Source organism: Chelonoidis abingdonii, chromosome 4 (genome assembly GCF_003597395.2).
Source record: "Chelonoidis abingdonii isolate Lonesome George chromosome 4, CheloAbing_2.0, whole genome shotgun sequence".
NCBI classification, from domain to species: domain Eukaryota; kingdom Metazoa; phylum Chordata; order Testudines; family Testudinidae; genus Chelonoidis; species Chelonoidis abingdonii.
The window spans coordinates 110926460-110950745 of record NC_133772.1 but is presented as its reverse complement, the minus strand read 5'-3'; the positions used below and the strand labels follow the sequence as shown (position 1 = coordinate 110950745).

Here is a 24286-nt window from a genome sequence, read left to right as displayed (position 1 = left end):
TGGAGGGAATGGCATATCAGAAGAAGGCCATTCAGAACTAGAATGGAGTGAAAAAATCAGTGCTGACCACTGAGTCTCTATCTTCTGAGCATGATCCCCAGGGCCAAAAGAGCCCACTAAGACCTGTATTAGATCTCTTGCAGCCCTGCCCCCTGGGGACTCAATCACATAGACCCCTCATTAGCCTGGCTTTACCCTCTTGCCATCTAGAATCCTAGCCATAAATACCTGGTGGTCTTGCCCGTGCTGCTCTCATCTTGCTATGACATTGTCTGCGCTTCCGTACCTCCAGCGACAAGAGCTTCCTCTCATACAATGCAGCACGAAGTTCAGCATTAGAATCTATGGCTTCCAGCCCCAGATCCACTCCCCCATTAAGAGCAGCTCTGGGAAGCACAATACAGACAGCAGCCTCAATCACCTTGTCTCCCCCATTATGGCCTACATCTTAGTGTCTGCCTGTTACATTAGAAAAACAATGAAGCGCAACCTAATCTTGCTCTCATGTTAGAGGGAAGGGCTCTTTCAGAGTCTTGCACAGACTGTGGGATAGCATTTCCCCAAACCACCATGGTGAGGATGTTGACTCAAGGCATGACCCAATAAAGCTCATGTCTCCGTCACCATGCCCCTGTTGACTCTGCGGCCCATACGTGAGCTAGTCACACTTTAGGAAACTCCTTCTCAGATGGCAGCTGCTCCAAGCAGAATGGTAGGGAGCCTTGAGAGAGGCACTAGCAATATAAGGTCATGCAAGAGACTGGGGTGGAAGATCCTTAACCCAAATTCCAGCCGATACAATCTTTTGTTCAGATAGCTTGTTCATAAGTGTGGTTAAGTCAGAACCCAGAATATTAACATGATTCTGGTGGACAAAGTGCCAGCTCTTGTGCAATCCTGTCCCAATCTAAGCAAAAACCCTGAGGCATTGCACTGCTCTGTGGGGAGACAGGAACATGACAACTGAGCCAGAGCAAAGAGCTCCAGCAGAAAGCACCTCTGAGTGTAACTAGAGCATCCACAGAGCTTCCTACTGCCTTCCCCTCTGCTTCCCACACCCTTGGGATCTACCAAAAAAGAGACATGGACACCTGAGGTCTGTGAATCTCATCCCTTACAGAAGAAACAGTCTGTACCGTTCTGTATCACCTGGGAGGGTCCGATCATGAACAACAGAGACCCTTCAACATTCTATGAGTCTCACCGCAGTAAGTATGAGATGAAAAGCCCCAATAACCTGTCCCCTAAAAACTTAGCTCTCTAAGAGCAGGGCAATGGGTTGTTCACAGGGCTCACTTTACAGAGCTGGTTATTAGGAGGGGGGCAACTTCAGTCTGGCAGGTCTTCCCACAGAAATCCACCTACTGATGGCAGGATGAGTGCTGGGGCTCCTAGCTACTGACCTGGTTTCTGTGAGCTGATGGCAGAACAGTATGAACTAATTGTCTGCATCTGGAGGGCTTTACTTTCTTTTTTTAAATAGACACTTACCGGGCTCTTCCAGAAACTGGGCCTCTTCTCATCCTGGCCCTGCAGAGGAAGATAGGGCAGCAGGTTACAGGGTAGCACCACAAACTCATTCTATATCACTGGAAGATTTGCCAAGCTCTCCAAGTCCTTGGCATACAAAGGGAGGCCACCCAAGTTTGCAGAGTTCCTTGAAAACCCCACCTCAAAGAAGGGTAATAAGGCCTTGACACAGGAAGTCCAAGCAGCTCTCTTTCAATAGGAATTTGTTTTCCTTTAGATCATATTGAAGGATCTGCCAGCTGGAGCCAAAGGGCTAACAAACATCCCCCAAAGCACGAAGGCAAGTGAGACCTGGACTTATGGCTAAAATTATATTCCTGATGCCGGGATTCCAGCTATAAGGGCCTCCAATTATGACACCTCATCTTGATCAGCAACATTACTTCTCACTCCCAAATGGGCTTCCTGTGGAGCCCAGACTAGGGAGAGAAAACTATAGCGGGCCCAGACATAGGACCACTGATGCTGGGTGCAGCTTTCAGTGGAGGTCCACAAAGCAGCATGCGTTGCTGTGTCTTTCAGAGTGCTGAGCGGAGAGGCAGGGCTTCCAACAGTGTTTGCACAGCTGGCGGTTCAGGTGACAGCACTGGAGCTTTGGAAAAGGCTTCAGTGCCTACCCTACAAGAGGGAGCATTCTGTGGTGTGAAGCTGAATTCAAAGCAAGGGGGATAAGGAACTGTTGCAACCTCTGTACAACCCTCAGTGCCTTCTAAGCCTGTAAACGTGTGTATTCCTCGTTATACAATGCCACTGAGTATTACTCATTCAGTGCACCCTCCTTCTCTTTCCTCCCCTGCCCCGTGGTTGCTTTCCCATGCCCATTGCACACCATGCTGTGCATCTCCTTCTTCTCCTGCAAGTGTTCAAAGATGGGCCTCTCCAAGCTTTAGGGACTCTCTGAAGACTTTGTTTGGAGGGACAGGTAGCTTTGTATTCACTGGTGTACTGAGGAAATAATGTATGGCTATTCCCACCCTTATAGGTCACAACACAGTGGCCAACAATATTGTAGCTATTTAGAGCTATTCCTCTTTGCTCTATTTCAGTCCCCTCTTTTCCCTCTCCCAGATGTTCCCTCTACAGTGCAGGCTGCCCGAGCCAGCTCTCCTGTTTCCTACCTGTCCTGGAAGAGACGTATGGCCAGCATATAATTCATTGTTGTCTTGTGCTCTAAGTAGGATCTGGAAAGGCAGGTGGAGGGGACTGATTAAAGCTCAGGCCAACACAATAAAAAGGTGAAGGAGGCCTTACACAGAATGAAGACATTCATAAAATACACCCCTAACAGAAAAGCACTGAAACAATATGGTGCACTTCAACAGGCAAGGAGAGAGGAGAAAGACAGTCACTGCCTGGCACCTAAACATTATGGGAGGCAGGCAGAGTGTGTGGTGAAAAAAGCAAACCAGGACATAAGGGAAAAGGAAAAGCAGAATCTAGTGTCACCCAGGGGTGAAGCCCATTCTGTACCTGTGATTCTGAGGGTGGGATACACAGCATGCATCGGGGTAACCAGAGGAGAGGGGGGAGTTGATAGTTCTGTCCCCCATCCCCAACCACAAACCTGGTTTTAATTCACATACACGTCCTATTACCAAAAACAGAGAGACAGGGAGACACTGAGCCAACACACTGGGGATTTCTCCTCACCCATAAAGATCCCATGTTAGTGGCGTTGGGAATATTCGGATGAAACCTCCCCTCCGCTCATTCTCCTCCTTCACTCGACGCAGAACTTTTATCTGGGATCGGAGAAAGAAACAAGATCCAAGTAAAACAGATAGTAGGACTGAAAATTATCCTCACGGCAGGGCCTCGATTCCAGAGGATGAGGCTGCCATTAACCCTGCAGTTGTGGGAGTGACTAGTGTAAATTTGACATCATTATACAATCATGTCATCCTATATGTAGGCACTGAAGGATCCTAAAACTTTTTAGAGCAGGGGTGGGCAAATTACAGCCCGGGGACTGCATCTGGCCATTCAGATGTTTGAATCAGCCCTCGAGCTCCTGCCGGGGAGTGGGGTCCAGGGCTTGCCCTGCTCTAGTGCTCTAGCTGAGGAGTGGGGTCGGGGGCTTGTCCCGCTCCATGCATGCCGTGGCTCCGTGGGGCTCCTGGAAGCAGCAGCATGTCCCCTCTCCACCTCCTATGTGGAGGGGCAGCCAGGGGACTCCGCATGCTGCCCCCACCCCAAGCGCCGCCTCCACAGCTCCCATTGGCCGGCAGTGGGAGCTGCAGGGGTGGTGCCTGCGGACAGGGTAGCGTGCAGAGCTGCCTGGTTGCGCCTCCGCATAGGAGCTGGAGGAGGGGACATGCTGCTGCTTCCAGGAGCTGTTTGAGGTAAGCATCACCCAGAGCCTGCACTCCTGACCCTCTCCTATGCCCCAACCCTCTGCCCCAGCCCCGATTCCCATCCTGCCCTCCGAATCTCTTGGTCCCAGCCTGGAGCACCCTACTGCATCCCAGAGCCTGCACCCGCAGCTGGAGCCCTCACCCCCTCCCGCACTCCAACCCCCAATTTTGTGAGCATTCATGGCCCGCCATATAATTTCCACATCAAGATGTGGCCCTTGGCCCAAGAAGTTTGCCCACCACTGTTTTACAGCATATATGCACTCTTGTCATAGCAGGGGGAGGGGTCCTTCTGGGATGGAGCCACTATTATCAGTAAAATTCAGCAGTTTCACTCAGAATAAACCATTTTCTAAAAGGTCTCCCTTATCACTTTTGTTTGTCCCACTCTGGGGCCAGACAGCCCTCTCATGAGGCAGTGGATATTTGGCAGCAGCAACTGTTAATCCAAAATTACATTGGATTATTAAATTACTTGTGTTTCCCTCATCCCCACATGTTGTCCCAAAGCCAAGGTACATACAATATCAGATATTTAACAGCCCTTACCTCCTCCATGGACAGGCCCAGCATGGAGCCACTCTGCTTTCCGGCTACCTTTTCCCTGCCTGAGAGCACCATGTTTTTCACCTCAGCATCACTGGCAGACAGAGGGCGGGCACGCTGTAGAGACATAGTCTGAATACAGATGTTTGTCACTCTTTTTCCCTCTCTAAACTTATTTTAAAAATTAATAGCTAAATTCAAATTCCAAGCCCCCATGCTCAGCAGAATCCATGTTCCAGGGCACCAGAGCCAGGATTCACACTCCCAGCCTCCAACTGCAGCAGGATGCACACTCCATTGGGCACTAATGTCAGGATTCACACTCCCAGTTTTTGAGAACAGTAGGATCCCAGGCATTAGTGCCAACATTCACATACCTAACCCCTTTCAGAAAACCATGACACATACCTCAGAGGCACTGCAGCCAGGATTTTCACTCCCAGCCCCCAACCACAGAAAGATTAACAGCCGATGGGCATCAGAACCAGGATTAACAGTCTCAGGCCCCAGGCAAAGTGGGATCCACATCCCAGGGGCATGAAAGTCAGGATTCACCCTCCCAGCCAGGCTGCAAGGACTCTAGTAATTAATTAGTGAGATGAAGTTGTGGGAGAAAAAGATGGGACATTCATTTCAATATCCATCATGCTCTCTTCTCAGCTCACAAATCTGAAACACCACAATCTGATGCTCCTGGGACTCAACAGAAAGACTTTTTCTCTTCATACAGCCATACTCCACAGCCAAGTGGCTATCAGTATTATCACAGATAAAAACAGAAGGCAAAGGAAGACTAGAAAAGCAAGAACCTTAAAAAGGAAGGATTTGCAGAAGTTCTAGCAAACAAAGTCTTAACCTGAAGTCAGTGCCTGGTAAGTCACAATAGATCAAATATCAGAGGGGTAGCCGTGTTAGTCTGGATCTGTAAAAGCAGCAGAGAATCCTGTGGCACCTTATAGACTAACAGACGTTTTGGAGCGTGAGCTTTCGTGGGTGAATACCCACTTCGTCAGACGCAGGTAGTGGAAATTTCCAGGGGCAGGTATATATATGCTAGCAAGCAAGCTAGAGATAACGAGGTTAGTTCAGTCAGGGAGGGTGAGGCCCTGTTCTAGCAGTAGAGGTGTGAAAACCAAGGGAGGAGAATAGATCAAATGATGAGCCTGGAATCAGAAGCATTTGAAAAGCAGCAGAACTGTCAGGTCCTAAGAAACTGACAAAAACTTAGATCAGTGTGACCGAACACAAACTGACAGGATAGTGGAACAGTTTAACTGGGCCCTAGGTACAGCTCAGGTAGGCCTCCTCTGTAGAAAGACACAAAAAAGACTGAGCCTAGCTCATTCCACCAGATGGCATTCAACCCCCCTCTTAGCACAGAAGTGAAAGAACAAGGAAGTAACCTCAAATTGATTAAACCTTGGGAGTAATCCCACAGAACACATACTGAAATGAAAATGAATGCAAGATCCAGTTGTATTCTTATTCGTAAGGATCATCTGAACTAGTAACTAAAATGATATAATTTCATTGTGGCAACCTCCACAAAACCACAAGCACATTGACAGAAGCTGAGGATGAAGTTGCAACAGGAATGGATGTTGCACTGGAGCAGGTTGGGTCAAGCTACTCAGAGGCAATTCATGTGGTGAGAACCAGAGGGAAAGCTGACATAGCAGATGCCAACTGAAAATCTTTCATTACAGCCTATTGAAAAGTGATTAGACAGAAAGGACCCCAAAGAGGTCTGGCTGGGGAAAAAAATGAATGAGTAAACAGGAGGCACTAGAGTCTCTGGATTTAAAGCCAGAATGGACCACTCAATCAACTAGTCTGATCTCCTGTATATCACAGGCCACCAACACCACCCACTGAACCCAACAACCACAATTAGACCAAAGTATTACAACCCACAGGAAACTAGACTATTATGTGCCACCAGTGCATAGAATAGGAGAGACCAAGGTGCATCAGTGCCCCAGGCCCCTGCAATGACAGAGAAATGATTAAATGAAATATACCCAGATGATCCTGGCAAGTGACGCACACACATAGGCTACAAAGGAAGGCAAAAAAACCCCAAGATCACTGCCAATCTGACCTGGTGGAAAATTCCTTCCTGAGCGCAAAAATGGTGATCAGTCAAACCCTGAGCATGTTGGTTATTCCACATCCTTTCTCCTTGCATTCGCTCCCCTACGTCACCACTATCAACTCCTTTGCCTCAATATCTTAACTCTCCAAAATCTTCCACCATCCATCCACTTCCTAAAAACCTTTCCTTGACTCCAACATTATACCCACCATGTCATAAATGATTCTTAAAGAAAACATTAGGAGAGTTTTTCATCTTAAATGCTTTCTATAGCCCTATCCCTGGAGGTAAGGCAGTCTCTTCACTGCAGATGGGGGAAACAAGCAGAGAGAAGTCAGTTATTCAGTGTCAAAGCTGAACGTAGAACTCAGCCGTTTCTGGCTCTCAGCCACGTGCTCAATTCTACAGAGACTGTACTGTTGTCTAAGTGCTGGAGAAAGAAGCACTCTCCAATCTTCTTTACCTCTTGTCCAACAATATCCTCTAATATTTCGGTGTAAGTTTCATTCTGATCATAGCACAAAAACCTCTCTCCTCTGAGTAGATAACGACTTCAGAAGGTTCTTGCTCCCTCCTTGACCACAGTGCATCTTTTGAAAAACTGTGGACAAGACCACTTCCTGGACCTGCTTCCAAAGATGGGCACATGCCTCTGAGTCCCACACCATGGTCCTACCCTGATCTAACCATCCATGGCAGCTACTACAAGATCACTCCCGCTATGGAACTTACTTTTACCCTTAACCTCAGCTTTGACTTATGCTGAGGACATACAACTCAAAATATTTTCTAACACCTTTAACAAATCCTTTCTTGTCACCCTCTCAGCTCATCTTGCTCTAGTGCATTTGTGACTTCTTCAACATTTGTTTCAGATGGCTGTCTCAAAGGACAATAATTATTTCTTCTCTTGGGCAAGAGAAGCCCTTCTCCAATACATATCTATCTTCTCTAGCCTCCTTTACCCAGACCTCTTCTGTCTCTGGCCTCCATGACCTAGGCAAAATCCTACACTCCTCTCCACCCACAACTGTGATATTGTTCCTATTTGCTACTGCTACTCCACCCTGCCTACTGCAGTTTCCTTCTCTATGGCCTCCCCAAATCCCAGGTCTCCAGGCTCCAGCATGCAAATGCTAGTGCCACCGTCTTGCACCTTTGTGGACAGGTGATCACACCAGTTTGACTTTTTAAAACAATCTTGCCGCTGCTGAGAATCTTCTCCCTCCAGCTCCTGCCATCTGGAATAATCTTCCTGTTATCTCTCCATCTCCATTCAAATCTCAGATGAAACATCGTTTCTCCTTTACCTCTGAATCTCTTTACCTGGGCTATTTAGTTCTGCAATACATTCTGGGATAATTTGTATCAAAGGTATTGTGAAAGATAAAATTTAAAATTTTATCTTTCACATCAGTAAATTAATTTGAATGAAGCCTTACTAACTTTGTGTTTGTTAGTCGAGACTGTGCAGAGACTGGGCACTACAAGAGACGGACAATTGGAATAAAAATCTCATGTTCTGCCAAGACACCTTCACCTCTAACAAGGTGGGACATGCCCTGTAGTGAGAGGCCATAGCTAAAAAGTCCAGGTGAATGGCTACGGGTCCCACCACCTCCTTTTCCGATTTTGCCTATGTCCTGCACAAATGCATTCTGCATCACCTCCACCCCCAGCAATCATCATCATAACCTTCAGGCAAATGCTCATATGTTTAGACCTTCTGAGTATATGCACAATCTGGAACAACAGAAAAGTCAACTCCACGTGACAGAAAGAAGCAACCAACCTATCTCAACTGTCAAGACCAAAGTTATCTTGTTTGTACTAGATAAATATTTTTCATTTGCATTAACACCTACTAGGCATTAAAGGAAAGTGAAGCTGTTCAGTTGAACAGTGCAGAGCAGAGAGGAAAAATCCCAAGAGGGAAAACCCTGGGTGTCCCAGAAGCCATTTCATTGAATAGCCAAGATATTCCAGTTCCGAGGGAGAAACGGGATGCTGTCCAACATTCCATTACAAGGGCAGAAATGAGAAAATAGCAGCACTTTGCAAAGCAGACTGAGAACAAATAAGCCTCCACTTGGCACTGGGATAATACCCTAGTGCAGCTCACTAGGAAAGTGATGGAGAATAAGCATTCACATAGCAGCAGAAATTCTTCTTGCCTGTGGTGGTGTACAGATTGCCTCCCTCCTTGCTGACACACAAGAACAGCAAAGGGCTTAAGATATTATCTTGAAAGGATCTGTCATTTCAAGCAATGCTGCGGCCAAGTACCTCCTTTAGATTGGTCTATGCACAAGAAGCTACAGCTCCCCCTTTACTGCTTAGGATTCACTGAAAGAACTCTCGCCCAAACCAATGGTCAGTTACAAAGAAAGTAAGTAATTGCTCCATTTCTCTGGAGGGTACCAGTGCTCAGGGAGTCAACCCAAAGAAATCACAAAAGAAAATCTTAACAGAGAAAGATTTCCATGCACCTGGGCTCCAGTCACTATGCCACAGGAAATGTCAATTGCAGTAGCACAGAGGCCAACTGCAGGCAGCTCACAAACTCTCATTGAAATTAAAACCCTTTGATTTAAAATTCAGTGCCCAGTGCCTGTGAGGTGAGAAATCCCTCCGAGAAAACAAATGGGCTGGAAGCTCCCGACCCCACCAACATTTGTGGGATCCATCTGGCTGACAGAGAGAGATGAGGGAAGAGCAGTCTTTCAGAGATCCAGCATTTTAACAGCAGAAGGGACACTGGACATTCATCATGAGCCATATGAGGCCTAAGTCCATAGGGAAAGGAGATGAAAGAAACCAGGGGCAAAGAGGAAATAAGTCTCTAATTTCAAATATGAAAGCTCTTACTGGCTCGGGTATGGTCTCACAAATACTCAAAAAGCTGTGGGATTCCTGAAGCTAGTCACCCACAATGAAACTGGTTGGGACTCACATAGTACAGTCGCATCCCATGAGCCTCCTCTTCTACAGTTGTGCTAGGATTCCAGGGGCCTCACTACAGTCACTTGCAGGCTCTTTCACCTTTGGGCAAAACTGATTAAAGCTGCTGTCCTGGAATTCTCCTCAGAGCTGCAACACAAAGTCCTGGGTTGCTGAACCTGCTTACCTGAGGCTTCTGAAAGGGATTTCTTCTGGCTGACTCAGATGAGTGATGGGCTACTCGGCTTGACCGCTGGCCCGCATCCTGGCACACAAAACCTGTGGAAGTAAGGAGACATGTAAGAAGAAGAGATTACTCACCTGGTGCAACAACGGTGGTTCTTTAAAATGCATCCCCCCACCATGGGCATTCCACTTCACATGCAAGTGCACCCCATGTACCTTTGACTGGAGACCCAAGCAACGATCTTACATGCCCTTGTGCTCACAATACCATGGCTATACTGAGCTGTGCAGATGACCTGTGCTCAGTTTCCTTTCTATTGCAAAGTCTCACAAAGGAAACTCTGAAACAGAGTGGAAGGAGGGCAGGGAATGGAGCAACTGTAAGGGGATACACCTTGAAGAACCAGATACTGCACTCCTTCTTGGAGAAGTGTCCCGATGGGTGCTCCACTTCAGGTGACTCCAGAGCAATATCCCCACAGGGAGGAGGGAGCTCCAGAGTCAGGTGCAGCACTGAAGACAAAACCACATTGCCAACTGCTGCATCAGTTCTAAAGGCATGGACCAAGGCCTAATGTTTGGAGAAGCTATGTATTGAAGACCACATAGCGGTTCTGCAAATCTCAGAGACTGGAACATCTGTAAGTAATGCTACGGATGCTGATTGTAACTTTGTAGAGTGAACTAACACCCTTGAATTTTAGGTTGAATGCTAACCACATCATAACATGCAAAAATACAACCAGAGATCCACCTCAATAGCTTACTGGGTGAAGACTGTAGATCCATTAGATCTGGCTTCAATGGAAGTAAGTAGTCTAGGAGACATCTGACATTTTTTGGCCCTATCCAGATAGAAGCCAATGTTCTTCTAACATGTAAAGTATGAAAGGAAGCCTTCTTCTGAGATTTGTGTGGTTTGGGGGGAAAAACTCAGAAAAATGAATGCATTGACTAAGATGCAACTCAGATGACACCTTAGGTAGGAATTTAGGATGTGAACGTAAGAAAACCTGGTCTTTGAAGAATACCATGAAAGGATGGTCTGTCATTAAGGCCCCAATTTCTCCAACTCTTCAGGCTGACATTATGGCTACCAAAAAACACCATTTTCACAGGCAGGTGAAGAAAGGAACCGGTCGCCATTGGTTCAAATGAAGGTCTTGTTCAGACATCTAAGAACTAGATTGTGATCCCAAGTCAGAGTGGGGGTTTTCATTTGAGGGAAAAGGTTTCCAAAACTTTTGATGAAACTCAGAGTTATTGGGTGAGTGAACACTGAGAACACTTTCATTGGGGAATGAAAGGCTGTTATGGTGGCCAAGTGAACCTGGACCAATCTAGTTGATAATCCTGTTTTCTTTGGTTCCAGCAGGAAATCTAGGATAATCAAGAATGAGGAAGATGCGGGTGTAAGTCACTGGAGTTTACTCCAATGGCTAAATCTTTTCCATATTTGAAGGTGAGTATTTTGGGTAGATTCTTCACTATTTTTTAATAACACCCGTTGTACCTCCACAGAACAGGAGCACTCTAGCCCTATAAACCACTGAGGTGCCATGCCCCAAGGCAGAAAACTCTTGGGATGGGATGAAGCAATTAACCGATGTCTTGGGAAAGGTAATGAAGGATGATCAGAAGCTTGATCACTGGACAGAGGAACACGTGAAACAAGTAAGGATGCCAAGCTTGCCTCAACCACACTGGGAATCTTAGAATAACCTGGCTTTGTCCTGTCTGATTCTGTTCATCGTGCTCAGTATTAGAGGTGTTGGGGAAAATATTGTCCATGATAGGAGGAGGGTATGCCCCAGAGAACGGCCACCTAGACCACCTCTTGAACATAAAAGATGATGCTTCCTTTTATAGAGGTGGCAAAGAGGTCCACTTCCGGAAAACTCCAAGTCTGAAATATGCCTTGGAGGGCCTGAGAGTCCAACTTCCATTTGTAGGCCTGGGAGAAGCACCTGCTGAGAGCATCAACCATAGTGTTTTGAATACCAGGGAGGTAGATTGTTGAAATGCGTATGCAATGGCTCATCCACTAGTTCTGCAACATTACTGCTTCAGCGCCCATGGGAGGGAAGGGGGAGGTAGATCTCCCTCCTCCTTCCTGGACTACATAAAACATGCAGCCCACATTGTCCATCATGATCCTGATGAGAGGCAGAAAAAAAGGACAGACATTTCTGACTGCCCTGAGTTCCAACAGGTGATGTGGAAACTGGTTTCTTGAGGCAACCATCTGCCCTGGATTGTATGAGCATCGAGGTGAGCTCCCCATCCCAAAGGATACATCCTTCGTTATGGTGACTGTCAGAAAAAAGGAATTCCTGCATCAATATTTTTATGATCTTTCTACCAGTCTAGGGAATCTTTCACCTACCAGGGAACTGAAACCTGTTTGTCTAAGCTGCATCTCTTTGGTAACTAGACTGCTCTGAGCCACCCCTTGAAGAATGAAGGCACAACCTTGAATAATCTTTTACAAAAGTACAAGCTGCCATGTGACCTAGGAGTTGGAGGCAGTTTCCCAGTGAGGTCTGAAGGCGCTCAAACAGTCTTGGCTAGATTTAACAACATTATGAATCTGTCCATATGAAGGTAGGCCCTGGTCTTCAACGAATCGAAGGATGCCCCTATGAACTGTATTTTTTGTACCGAGGTCAACGTGGATTTTTTTACATTGAGTTGAGGACCTAATTCCAGGAACATCAAAAGGCACTCTGCATGGCTGACTGCACTGCTTTGTAAGACCAATCCTTGAAAGACCAATCATCAAGGTACAGAAATACTAAGATTGCCTCTCAACAAAGCTAAGTGCCACTGAAAATACTTTTGAAAAAACACTGTTGGAGCTGAGGAGAGTCTGAGGGGGAGCATCTAGTACTGAAAATTATCCTGGCCTAAACAGGTATCTTCTGTGAGACAGATGTATCAGTTTATGGAAATAAGTGTCCTGTAGATCGATGGCTGAACCAACTCCCTGAATTTAGTGAAGGAATTATAGCAGTCAGAGTTACCATCCTGAACTTCTGAGACTTTATACATTTGTTTAGTGGTCTTAAATCTCAAATCAGTCTTCACTCTCCAATTTTCTTTAGTATAGGAAAAGTACCTTGAGGAAAAACCCTTTCCCTTATGTTGAGCATGAACAGGCTTTATCACTCCTAAATGAAGAAATAAGCTTATCTCCTGTCTCAATAATAACTTGTGAGAGGGGTCCCTGAAAAGGGAAGGGGGGGTGGAAAGGAGAGAGGGAGGAACAGTGAATGGTGTAGCCCAATGTTACAATCTTCAAGATCCAATTTTCTATGATTATCTGTTCCCATGCATGTTGAATAGGGTAAATCACGGTCCAAATGGGGGAGGTGGGGAAATTGTTGCAGATGTGAACTAAAGTTTGGGATGATTCAAACCCTTGACCAACCCATCAAATTGGTGTTTTGATTCTGGCTGAGCACTTGGGCCACATAGATGAACAATTCTTTTCCTCTGTAATTTATATTTCTTTCTTGTGGATCCAGTGGGTCTCTGGAATCACAACATTGGATTGGCCAGTATCTCTGGGTGCTTTGTGACCTAAGTTTTCTTTTGTTGACAGGGGTGTAAATTCACAGAGATTGTAATTTGGCTCTGGAGTCTTTCAAAGTGTTCAGGGACTTCTCTGTGCTTTCTGAAAACAACTTCAGAGGCGAGGTCCTCTACAATGCTCTGGACTTCTCAGGAAGAGCTGGACAGCTGGAGCCAGGATGTCCTGCACATAACTACCACCACAGAGATGGAATGTGCCATGATGTCTACCACATCTCACGACACTTGAAGGGATGTCCTGACCAGTAATTGTCCCTTAGCAGTGATGGTCTGAAATCGCTCTCTTTGGTGGAAGTGCTCGATAAAAGCAGTAAATTTCCTGTAGTCTGTGTAATATTTTGCCATGAACGCCCCAGGAATTCTCAACCTGAAATTGCAGGGTCACAGATGAGTAGGACTTCCAGGTGGTTCTAGTCTGTCATATAGGATCGATTTGGTATGGTGGTGTTTCCCATGCTCATTCACCACATCAACCACAAGAGAATTAGGTGGGAGTGGGAGAGTAAAAATTTGGGGTCCTTGGTGGGGATACAGTATTTTTTTATCTGCTCATTTGCAAAATGGTACTGCTGCTGGAGTCTGTGAAACCATCTTCATTGGATCCAAAAGTGTCTCATTGATAGGTAGTACAAATCTGGTTGGTGTTGCTGACTGCAGAATGTTCATCAATTTGTGTTGCGATTCTTTGACGTCTTCACGTGGTATCGGGAGAGCATCTGCCACCTATTTTATGAGATCTTGAAATTGCTGGCTATCATCAGCCACCGATGGTGATGGAGGAATAACTGCCTCATCCGGAGACAAGGAGATGGTGATTTGAGGGGGACCCTTCTCGTCTGCATTAGCTTCCTGTACTTTGAATGTCTCCTCCTGTTGAGGAATGGGCTCGGGTGGAGGTAACTGTATAACTCTCATCTCAATGAGCAAAACTCAATACCTTGGAAAAAACTGTCACCAGTATGCCACTCTGGGGTCCCATTATTGTCATTGTGAAGGTCCATATAGGAGAAGGGGTGGCATCCAAGCTGTTTCCACCATCCATGATAACTTTCCCAAAATTCCTCTCTCTCTGTGAGTGTCGAAGAGTGGATTCCTATGCAGACAGATAGGAGAGCCTTTCATGCAGAGAAAAGAGACAGAAAAGGAGGTCTGCATCATCATCCTCAACATCATCCAATGAAGGAGCCCAACAGTAAAGGGTGGTGAATCAGGCAGTGTTGGAGATAGATAGGAGTCCGCTGACTGAATGGGTCTTGGTTACAAGAGGCACTCAGTATCCATGAGCACTGGAGACTCCTGTTCATCTGATACTGATAAATGACCCTTCAAGTACCAAAATGTTTGTGGTACCAAATGGACAGACAGTACCAATATGTTGGTGTTTGTGTCTGTAGAGATAGATGGTACTGAAGATTTAGAGTGCTCTGAGGTGGGTGCCAGAGGAGTTAGACACTTAGGCTTGTTCAGTACAGGGGAAACCATTGGGGAAGGTGCTGACAGTAAAGCTGTGCATCCAACAATACTGGCCTGGAGCAATGGTTCTCCTTGCCCTCTTGTCTGAATAGTACTGACGCTTGGTCAGAGCAGTGTTTGCTCTTGGAAGAGCTTCAGGGCTATCCAGCCCTGCCGCTATCAAAAGAGTCCTTTGCCTCTACAGTTCTAAGCCAAAAAGTTTAAGCTTCTGAAACAGCTGAACAGCTGGGAGACAGATGTCATTTAGGAGCAGGCTCCTTAAGAAGGAAGTTGGGGACCATTCAAGGAAGTCTCTGGAGTCTTCCCCTTTCTGGGGACAATTGAACCAAGATCAAAGGGGCGCTGGATCTGCCCAGAGACTGGTGTACTAGCGGAAGGGGGCGTTTCCTGATCTGGCTCTGCAGCAGGACAAAGGAAAAACTCAATCATTAGTAGCTTCAACTTTATGTCCCGGTTCCTGCTTGCTCTGAATTTAAGGATCAGACAGAAGTGATACTTCTGAGGGACATGCAAATCTCCAATGCAGCAAACACATTTGGAGTGGTTGCTGCTAATCAGAATGGCCTCCCAGCAAGTGAGGCAACATCTGAACCCTGATGAGCTGGCCATGCCTTTCCCAAGGAAGACAAGCCTTCCCAGAGGGAGGAGACAGGAACAAAATTAATCCTCTCAACTACTAAACTATCAAACTATCTAAAAACTAAACTCACTACTAGGAGGAAAAACAAACTTTTAGTTGAGGCCCATTCAAGGTGGATATGCTAAAGCTCCAACTCAGGCTGTGACAGTTAAGAAGAAACTGAGGGCAGTTCATCCATGAAGCCCTACATAGCACTGGTTTGGGGCATGAGGGTGTTTAAGGCACATGCATAGGTCAAACAAACATTGCTAATGAAAATCTCCAGTTGAAGGTGTGTGGGATGCATGCACACCTGAAGTGGAGCACGTACAGGGACGCTATTCCATAAACCACCTTTAATTTCTGGGAAAGTTGGGCAGCTCCTGAAACACAACCTAGCATTCCTACCAACAGTTTTATCAACCACGAACCCAGGTGTGTGTTTCCCTGAACAAAGTCCCAAAAGTTTTTTTTCCCTCAGTATGCCTTGGTTTATTTAACTCTCGAGTCCTCCCCCATCTCTCCCTCCTCATTGCATAATATTTCTGCCTTAGAACCAGAACGCATGCCCTTGAAAAGCCAGCATTTAAAAAGAAGGTTTGCTAAAGAACACAAAGGAGTGCCCTCTTCCATTCAGTGGCTAAGCATGCTGTGTTGGTAGCATTTTTCTACCTCTTTTCGGGCCCAAAAAGTAAGACATCAAAAATCAACCCAACACCTCTCAACAAGTAATGTAAAATATTAGTTGCAGGGTACTCTGCTAGCTAAACACTTCTACACATTACAATTATGCAGATCTTCACACCCACAGCTCCACATTTGTACAGCCTAATCACAACGTACTAACACTGCCTTCACTTTGGAGCATTCAACCCTACAAAAACATTTTTTCATTTCTCTTTAACTCCTTTGAGTAGGCTGTAAAATGCAGTCACACATTTTGGGGAGTCAAGGAAACATACAGCTTTACAAACCAAACAAGAGATTTCAACACATTTAAAACAAGGAATTGCTCAGCCTGCACAACAGCAGTCCACTGGGAAGCATCTCTTCTGGTCCCCTTCGCATCTAATACATTCAACACCATTCCCACAACTTATTACACCCTGACCCACCGCAGAACACTCATCACAACACACTTCCACACACCATCTTGTTCTACAATCCAATACACTAACTCACTCCCTATCCAAATACATCTGACAAGCCAGAACACTTACCCACACACCCTCAACATAGTATAACTATCCAATACACCATATCCACCCACCTACAATTCCATCCAAGCAACTCAAGACACACACCGTCCCCATAACTCAATGCACCTACTCTTCTTAACTCATACACCCCCATCCATTATAATATATATACAAACCTCAAAACCTGACATCTACCCAAGCCTAATACAATACACCACAAAAAACTGCACCTTAACATGCAGTAAAGAGTCATGTAAGTTATCTATTGCACTCACCTACAAGGGTAAACATGTCCGAAATCATGCTAGCTTTGATCTTCAGGTCCAAAGGAGCATCACTGTCCCCATATGCAACAAGAGACAGGAGAAGTCAGTTATTTGGCAGTTCATGGAAAGCATCAATGCCCAACACAGATTCCCTTTCATCATATTCCCAGTGGATCAGTTCTCAGAGAGCACAAACCGAATGGAAGATATGGGGAAAGTCTAGTTGATTATCTTTGTATCACTAAAATAGTGGATGAACTATGTCTGCCTCTAAACACTGTATCTATTCAATTATAATCCATTCCCACATTGCCTTTGGGCATCGTTTGGGGCGGGCTGTTAGCTCTTCTTGGGAAGAGACTGGGTTTCCATGTATCTCTACAACACGTAGCAGAATGGGTATAATTGCAATACAAATGTGAAACAGTAACCACCCATCCGTATAAAATGACAGATCAATGGATGTTAAGAAGCGGTGAACAAATTATCAGAGAAAGTAGATGGACCCTGAAGGGATCAGACAGATGCAGGAGTCAGATAGACGGGGAAATGCAAAGCATGTATGTACACAGAGCTAAACTGAAATTCATCTGGACTGAAAAACAGGCTAAGCCCCTGAGGCCCTGGCAGCCAAGAGTTCTTTATTGTAGGACCATAAGGACACTATGCTCTGTGGTTCTGTGGAAGATGAATGGGGTACAGAGGCTGGCATCAGTGGCAAAGTAGAAGGAAAGAGGAGAGAATGCAAAAATACTAGGTCAGATATGCAGGCATGTATGTATGAAACATTGGATCAGAAAAATAATTTCAGTGGCCACAATCTGAATGGACTTAAGACATGGGCAAAACGGGTATTGGGGAGGCTAGAAAGGAGGATGTTCCAGTAACAGACAAGAAACTGTATGGACAACAGTTTATAGCTGTGTGGACAGGGAGGAAGGGACAGATCTCTGATGCATTGTGCATTTGGAAACAACTTGTGTGAGAGGAGAAGAAAAATGAGTAGTCAAATACGACCCTAGGTTATGAAATATTAGCCACAGTAACAAAGAAATAGTTAGAAAGCAAACAGAACACCAGTTGGGCTCCTTCAGAATTCCTGATGCACCCAGGTCACTAAGAAAAGGAACAGCAAAGAAGATCCACTCTGTAAGCCCATTAATAATGGAACAATATACCATGGATTTCATTCAGCCATGCCCGCCCAGCGCATGCACTTGGTGTGGCCAGAGATTCCGCCATCTTTACTGAGGTCCCAGCCCTTCCATTTCTTGAAATTGGGAATCACTTACCAGGCCAGGGATGGGGATAAGTTCACCTCCAGTAGCCAGGGCTTGAGAGTAGCATCAATAAGGACATCAAAACCATACAGCTCTGAAAACACAAATGGTGTCACTTTCATACACAAGAATAGCCCAGAGAGCCCAGAAAATGCCCAATTTGAGCCTCTGTTGGGGCACTCCTGCCAGCTGACTCATCTGAGGCTTACTGATCCCTCTAGCTCAGACACCCTCTCAGATGGAAGTCTGGCTTCCCTAGAATGGGGGCTAAAGACACTACCAGCTCTGGGGGAGTCCAGAAAACTAGCCCCAGGAAAACCTGGAGAAAGAAGGATGAGAAAGGGAGGGACAGGCAGGAACAGCAAACAAAGGTAGAAGAGAGAAGAAGAGAGAGGAAGAATTAGAAACACTTGCCTCCCCAAGACCTAGCTGTCCAGACCCTAGCATATGCAGAATTACGCTACCTACATTTTCACACAGAGGCATAAAGCAATGCAACCAAATCATCCCATCTTCCAACACTTTCACTAACTCCACTTTATTTCCAGGATCCTATTTAAAACAAAAATTCACCCTCTTTGCTTTTAAAACCCTTCACGTCTTCCCTAGTCTGCCACATGGACCTCCATTCTTTTTACCATCACAATCTCTCCATCTATTCATCCAGCACTAGCTTTCCCTCTGTACTCCCACATAATCCCCAGGTGGGTGCAAGATCCTTCTTCTCTGCAGCTCCTGCCACTTCGACAGCCTCCCAGTAACTTAACTTTACTGACGCTCCACCATGTTGCAAATCACTGTTAAAAAAAAAAAAAAGCTTCTGGCCAAATGCTCTCTCACTCAGAATGTATTACATGTGCTAGATGCACTCCTCTTTAATAGGTCAGACTGAAGCCAGCTTCCCATTCCAGGACTGATTTTATTTCCTTCTATACAGCACATTCTCTCATTTTGGGACACAACTTACAAGAAAGATGGTACAACAAATATGATTGAGTAAGTTGGCACCAATGCAATTTCCTGGCACAGTACTAAGTGTTAGAGACAGTTAACACCAGAGCAACTTATGCACATTCTTTTTAAATATTGCAGAACATGGGATTGGCACAGGGGAAGGATTTCCATTTAATTGATGAGTTCCCTAATGGAACAAGAGCAATAGAATTACTGTGCCATGCTGCTCTCCTCGAATTCTGGCCCCAGCATTTTGTCACCTGCTTGACATTCATGCGGGCTCTCATGAGCTAGACTGTTTGACAAGATCCTCCTTTGCAGGCATCTGTTCAAGAGCTCATGTAGCTTGCGATAGTAAGTTAATGAGCTACTGGGGGGACTTGGAGGAGAAGGAAATGGCAGCACAATTTGTGAATGTTGCCTGCATGTTTTTCTGGGCCCGGTAGCCAGACACTGAGTGGGAAGCAAAACAGCACAGAACTAATCAGTTGGTCCAGCCCAAGAAAGTGAGGCTGATCTGCATCAGGGTTTCTTGTTTCCCAGGCTGGGAAGGCTCTGGCAGGGGAGAGGGAAGGAGGAGGAGGTTATGAGTGTGAACATTTAAGGGTTTTGAACAAGAAAAAAAAAATCTCATGGATAAGCTAAGCACATTCTTCCAAAAGATAGTCTAAGTTAGAGTGAGGACCCTGTAGTTTCTAGTGTACAAAACCTGAGGGACAGCCAAGCAGCTAGATGGAAAAGGTGAGTGGGTCAATAGCAACTGCTGGTCTGCAACCTCCCACCCTCTAAGCCAGGGGCGGCCAAACTTTTTGGCCCAAGGGCTGCATCTGGGTATGGAAATTGTACGGCAAGCCATGAATGCTGATGAAAATGGGGGCTGGGTGCGGGAGGGGGTGAGAGCTCTGGCTCTGGCTACAGGTGCGGGTTTGGGATAGGGCCAGAAATGAGGAATTCAGGATCCAGGAGGGGGCTCCAGGCTGGGGCAGGGGATTGGGGTGCACATGTGAGGGCTCAGGCCAGGGGTGTGGGCTCTGGGGTGCAGGAGGGTGGGACTGAGGGGTTTGGAGGGCAGGTGGGGGATTGGGGTCGGGATACTGCAGGGGGTCAGGGGTGCAGGCTCTGGGTGGCGCTTACCTCAAACAACTCCTGGAAGCAGCAGCATGTCCTCCCTCCGTCTCCTACACGGAGGTATGGCCAGACAGCTCTACATCCTGCGCCGTCTGCACATGCTGCCCCTGCAGCTCCCACTGGCCACAGATGACGGCCAATGGGAACTGCAAGGGTGGTGCTTGGGGCAGGGGCAATGTGCGGAGCCCCCTGGCTTCCCCTACCTTAGCTACCAACTTCACTTCCATGCATCTCTCTCCATCATTCTCTCCCACTCTTTTTTCCCCCTTTTCCCATCCTTTCCCCCCACCCCCTCAATGTCCCATCCCTCTTTTCCTCCACTCCTATATATAAGTTAAACTAAGAAGACACTTGCTAGTCAGCATCCCGATCATTCTGCTTATATAGCATTCCTTTCCCCACCTTTTGTCTTATTTATTGACATACTAAGTTCTCTGGGGCAGGAACCATGTCTTACGTGTTATTGTACATTGCTGTTGCTGATTTACATGCTGCTCTTACATTTATAGAGAGGATGGGATATATGCGCCAAACGGGACCAAGATTGATCCCTTTTACTTTTACAGGGCATACATTGGATGTTTCTACCACAAATGCTTCTACACAGTTCTGCAAGAAAAGAGTAAGCTAAAATGGGGGGGCATTGTGAGCAGGGGTTTGTCGTTTTCTAAATGATCTATACACTCTTGGGCTTTCTCTCTATATAAAGAGCAATGGTGTTTTAAAATCCAGTGTCACATCTGTGCGTTATATGCTACATTTATCACATGCCCCAGAAAAGGTAAATTGTAAATCTAGACCATTCTCAGAGCTGGAATTTAAGATCTGGGGATATGCGGAGGGAGGTGGGGGTAGCACTAGTCCCAGGGGCTGGAGAGCTGGACCAAGAAGTCTTAGCTGTTAAGGGAAGTACTAGGCAGATGACCCACACTCCATGAATGTGCCTAGAGATCCCAGTTACAGGCAGGGTCTGGACACCATTCAGACTCCTGATGCTTAAAGCAGCAGTTGTCAATCAGGGATCTGTTGCCCTCCCCCCTGTGATGCTGCAAGCTCATTGCAGGGGGCCACGGGTCCCTAAAGCTGAAGTGTGGGGGCCCCAAGGCCCAGCATACTGTGAGGCTGAAACTGGAGCAGAGCCGTGGGGAGTTCTGAGCCCAGATGTCCCCTGGAGGTGGGGGTGGGGGGTGAAGCCAGGAACGGAGGCACAGGATTGAAACCTGCAGTTCTGGCACCCCCACAGGGCTGAAGCCAGGAGCAGAGCCATGGGTCTAAAGCCCTGATGCCCCTGCAGGGCAGAACCACCCCCTGCAGAGCTAAAGCCCCATCTCTCTTCTGCCTGGTGGCTGAAGTCCGGAAGCCCTGAGCCCTGCATGGCTAAAGCTTCAAGATGCCCTCACCACCCCCATGGCTGAAGCCAGGAACCCAGAGGCCCCTCTGCTGGCCCCTGGAGTTTTTATAGTATGTTGTGGGGAAGAGCCTCAGAAAGAAAAAGGTTGAGAACTCCTGGTTTAAGGCATATGGGGACTTGGTGTTTGGATCCCCTCACAGCAGTTTGGTGAGAAGTCCAACAGGTGGAGCTCAGTTAGAACTGAGATACTCAGCACAGTGGGCATCCTGACACTGACTGGGAACTACTACACACAAATCCTAGGTAAAAAAATCCAGCATCCCACATCCCCTAGAAGTGTTTCATTAGCCTACATCCCACTTTGGAGAATGAACCAGGACGATTTCACACTGAAAAATGCCTCACTCTCACCCCATCTTATCTTCTTCTGCAGGCAAAGATATTGAACTCACAGGTAAGAAGCATGAAGAGGGGAAGCCCCTGTGAGAACACCAGAGAGCAAAGGTGTCTCCTCTGCAGCTGTAGCCAGGATGCCTGGCTGTCACTTCCTGTTGTAGAGGGATCAGAGAGAGCAAACTGATTGAAAGATGACTGTTTGCTAGGATTCCCTTTAGTTGTGTCAAGGGCAGCATCAGGTCTGTGACAGCCCATCTTGCATCCCGATGTTGAGGAAATATGGGGAGCTAGCAGATGGGCAATCAGGTTTCCTCAGATCCTTAACCTACTCCCCTTCTTAAGCTACTGTGAACCACAAAAACCTGTTTCATCCTCATACAATTTCAAAGGCTCAAGCAAGATATCAGAAGGCAGCATCTGATGCCAAGACTTAAGAACATGAGCTCCCACTCAGCAAAAAGATCACTGTAACCAGGGCTCCCAAACCCACCCCACCAGAAGGCTCAGGGTTATCTCCCTCCCTTACAGAGGAAAAGGAAGCTTTCCTGCATAACTAATAGCAAAGCAATGCTTCTTATTCTTTACCAGCCAAACTCTTTCATCCTCATGCAGTCTCCTGGAAAGTGTGAGGTAGCCCTAGAGTCTAGTCACAGCTCAGCTCCCCAGAGTGCACAGAGGTATAAGTCAGCTCTGCAATCCCCATAAGGAAGATGGGGCTTAGTGTTCAACATGGCTAAGCTACTTTGAAAAGAAATGTAGATGTCCTCTTCATTCTAAAGGAACTTCAGAGCTGGCTAACTGCTGCCTCCACCACTCTTTAATTCTCAGCATCCTGCCGCATGAAAAAGAGGGTATATCTGCTGATCCAGGTACTGCTACAGCACTAATCTCCCTAACAGCCAGGTGACCCTCAGAATTAAAAACAAATATCACACTCCTCATATGTAGGAGTGAGTTAGCTGATTAGATAACAAGGGGTGTAACTATGAAGGAAAGCCTCACCAAAGCAAAGTTTTAGATTTAGTTCTGAGTTGTGTGAGGTCCAAAGTCATCCTTCTCTGTTGAAGGAATTTCAGACTAGATCCAGTTCCTATGAAAGTGCACTCACAAGACACTCGTTATTACTTAAATTTAATCGATTCAGTGGAACAGAGTCATTGTGGAAGGTTACGGTTGCAGGAGAGGTGATCTTTCAGGCAGCTAGGACCAATCTTATAGAGGGCTCTAAATATCAGGACAGGGACTCAACCAGTCTATGTATTCACTCAGGAGCCTGAGCCAAAGCAGGGACAAGAGCAACAGGGTGATGGTGCATGATAACTAAGGCAAGCTGCTGCATTTTATACTAGGTGAAGCTTTTCAGCAGGAAGGAAGGATTTATTCCTAGAAAATTAATTGTAATAATCAGGCACAGAGGGAGCAACACACACACCCAAGAACTGCAATAATATTGTGGCAGCTTGCAGATATAAGTGGGCATTTTTCTTTCATAATGGTTATTTAGGCCTCCAAGAGCAGATAATGGAGGATGTCAGATATAGTCTTCAAAAGCATTTCCCAATTCCTATCAGCATCACCTTAATCTTGCTTGGGCTCAATATCAGCCAGCTGCTCTCATCCAGGTGTCAATTTCAGGTAGGGCCTGCAAGTGCTCTGAGATGGTAGTTTGCACTGTGCATAAAAAGTAGAGCTGAGTGCTATCTGCATATTTTGGCACTCCAGTCCATGTTGTCTCACCAGCTCTCCCAATGGCTCATATAGATGTTGAATAACATAAGGGAGAGCACTGAGCTTTAGGAGACTCTACAGGTGAGGACTTTGGAAGTTGAGGGACAGTTGCTCAAGACAACCATCTAGGGTTGCATCTGAGAAAGACAGGAGTCATTTCAGGACCTTTTCCTTCGTCCCTACAGCTTCTTAGATGTGGTAGAGGAATATTAGTTCATCAAGGCTATCCTTGGCTTCCAGCTGGAGCAGAGTTTTCCAGAAATAATTAAGTTAGAGCGCAGACCACAGTGCTAGTTTCTTCCTGCTGTCAAAGGAAAGCTCTTATTTCTGCTTGGAGAAGGAAGTGGTCTAAATCAGTGGCTCTCAACCAGGGTTACATGTACCCCCAGGGCTACAACAACTCATCTAGATATTTGCCTATTTTTACAACAGGCTACATAAAAAGCACTAGCAAAGTCAGTATAAACTAAAATTTCATTCAGACTATGACTTGTCTATACTGCTCCATATACTATACAGTGAAATGTAAGTATTACATATATTATACACACACACCAATAGATTGATTTTATAATTATAGATAAAAATGAGAGTAAGCAATTTTTCAATAATAGTATGCTGCTTGTATTTTTATGTTGGATTTTGTA

General features: G+C 46.1%; 1 protein-coding gene across 18 annotated transcripts in view; it reads right to left on the bottom strand.

The window, feature by feature from the left end:
* TTLL5 (tubulin tyrosine ligase like 5) overlaps positions 1 to 24286 on the bottom strand; it is a 239726-nt gene that overhangs the window by 159445 nt on the left and 55995 nt on the right. For 13 of the 18 annotated variants that reach the window (XR_012655815.1, XR_012655816.1, XM_075065554.1 and 10 more), the window contains 8 exons: positions 18095 to 18176; positions 16812 to 16873; positions 9653 to 9744; positions 4434 to 4562; positions 3181 to 3272; positions 2649 to 2711; positions 1492 to 1530; positions 229 to 386 (listed from right to left, as the gene is read on the bottom strand). Coding sequence is in view for 16 of the 18 variants with exons in the window: in XM_075065554.1 (XP_074921655.1) it covers positions 229 to 386; positions 1492 to 1530; positions 2649 to 2711; positions 3181 to 3272; positions 4434 to 4562; positions 9653 to 9744; positions 16812 to 16873; positions 18095 to 18176 (717 nt within the window). In the remaining 2 variants the exon portion in view is untranslated. The remainder of the gene's footprint in view (positions 1 to 228; positions 387 to 1491; positions 1531 to 2648; positions 2712 to 3180; positions 3273 to 4433; positions 4563 to 9652; positions 9745 to 16811; positions 16874 to 18094; positions 18177 to 24286) is intronic. The other 5 variants (XM_075065558.1, XM_075065563.1, XM_032802004.2 and 2 more) reach the window with 2 other exon arrangements.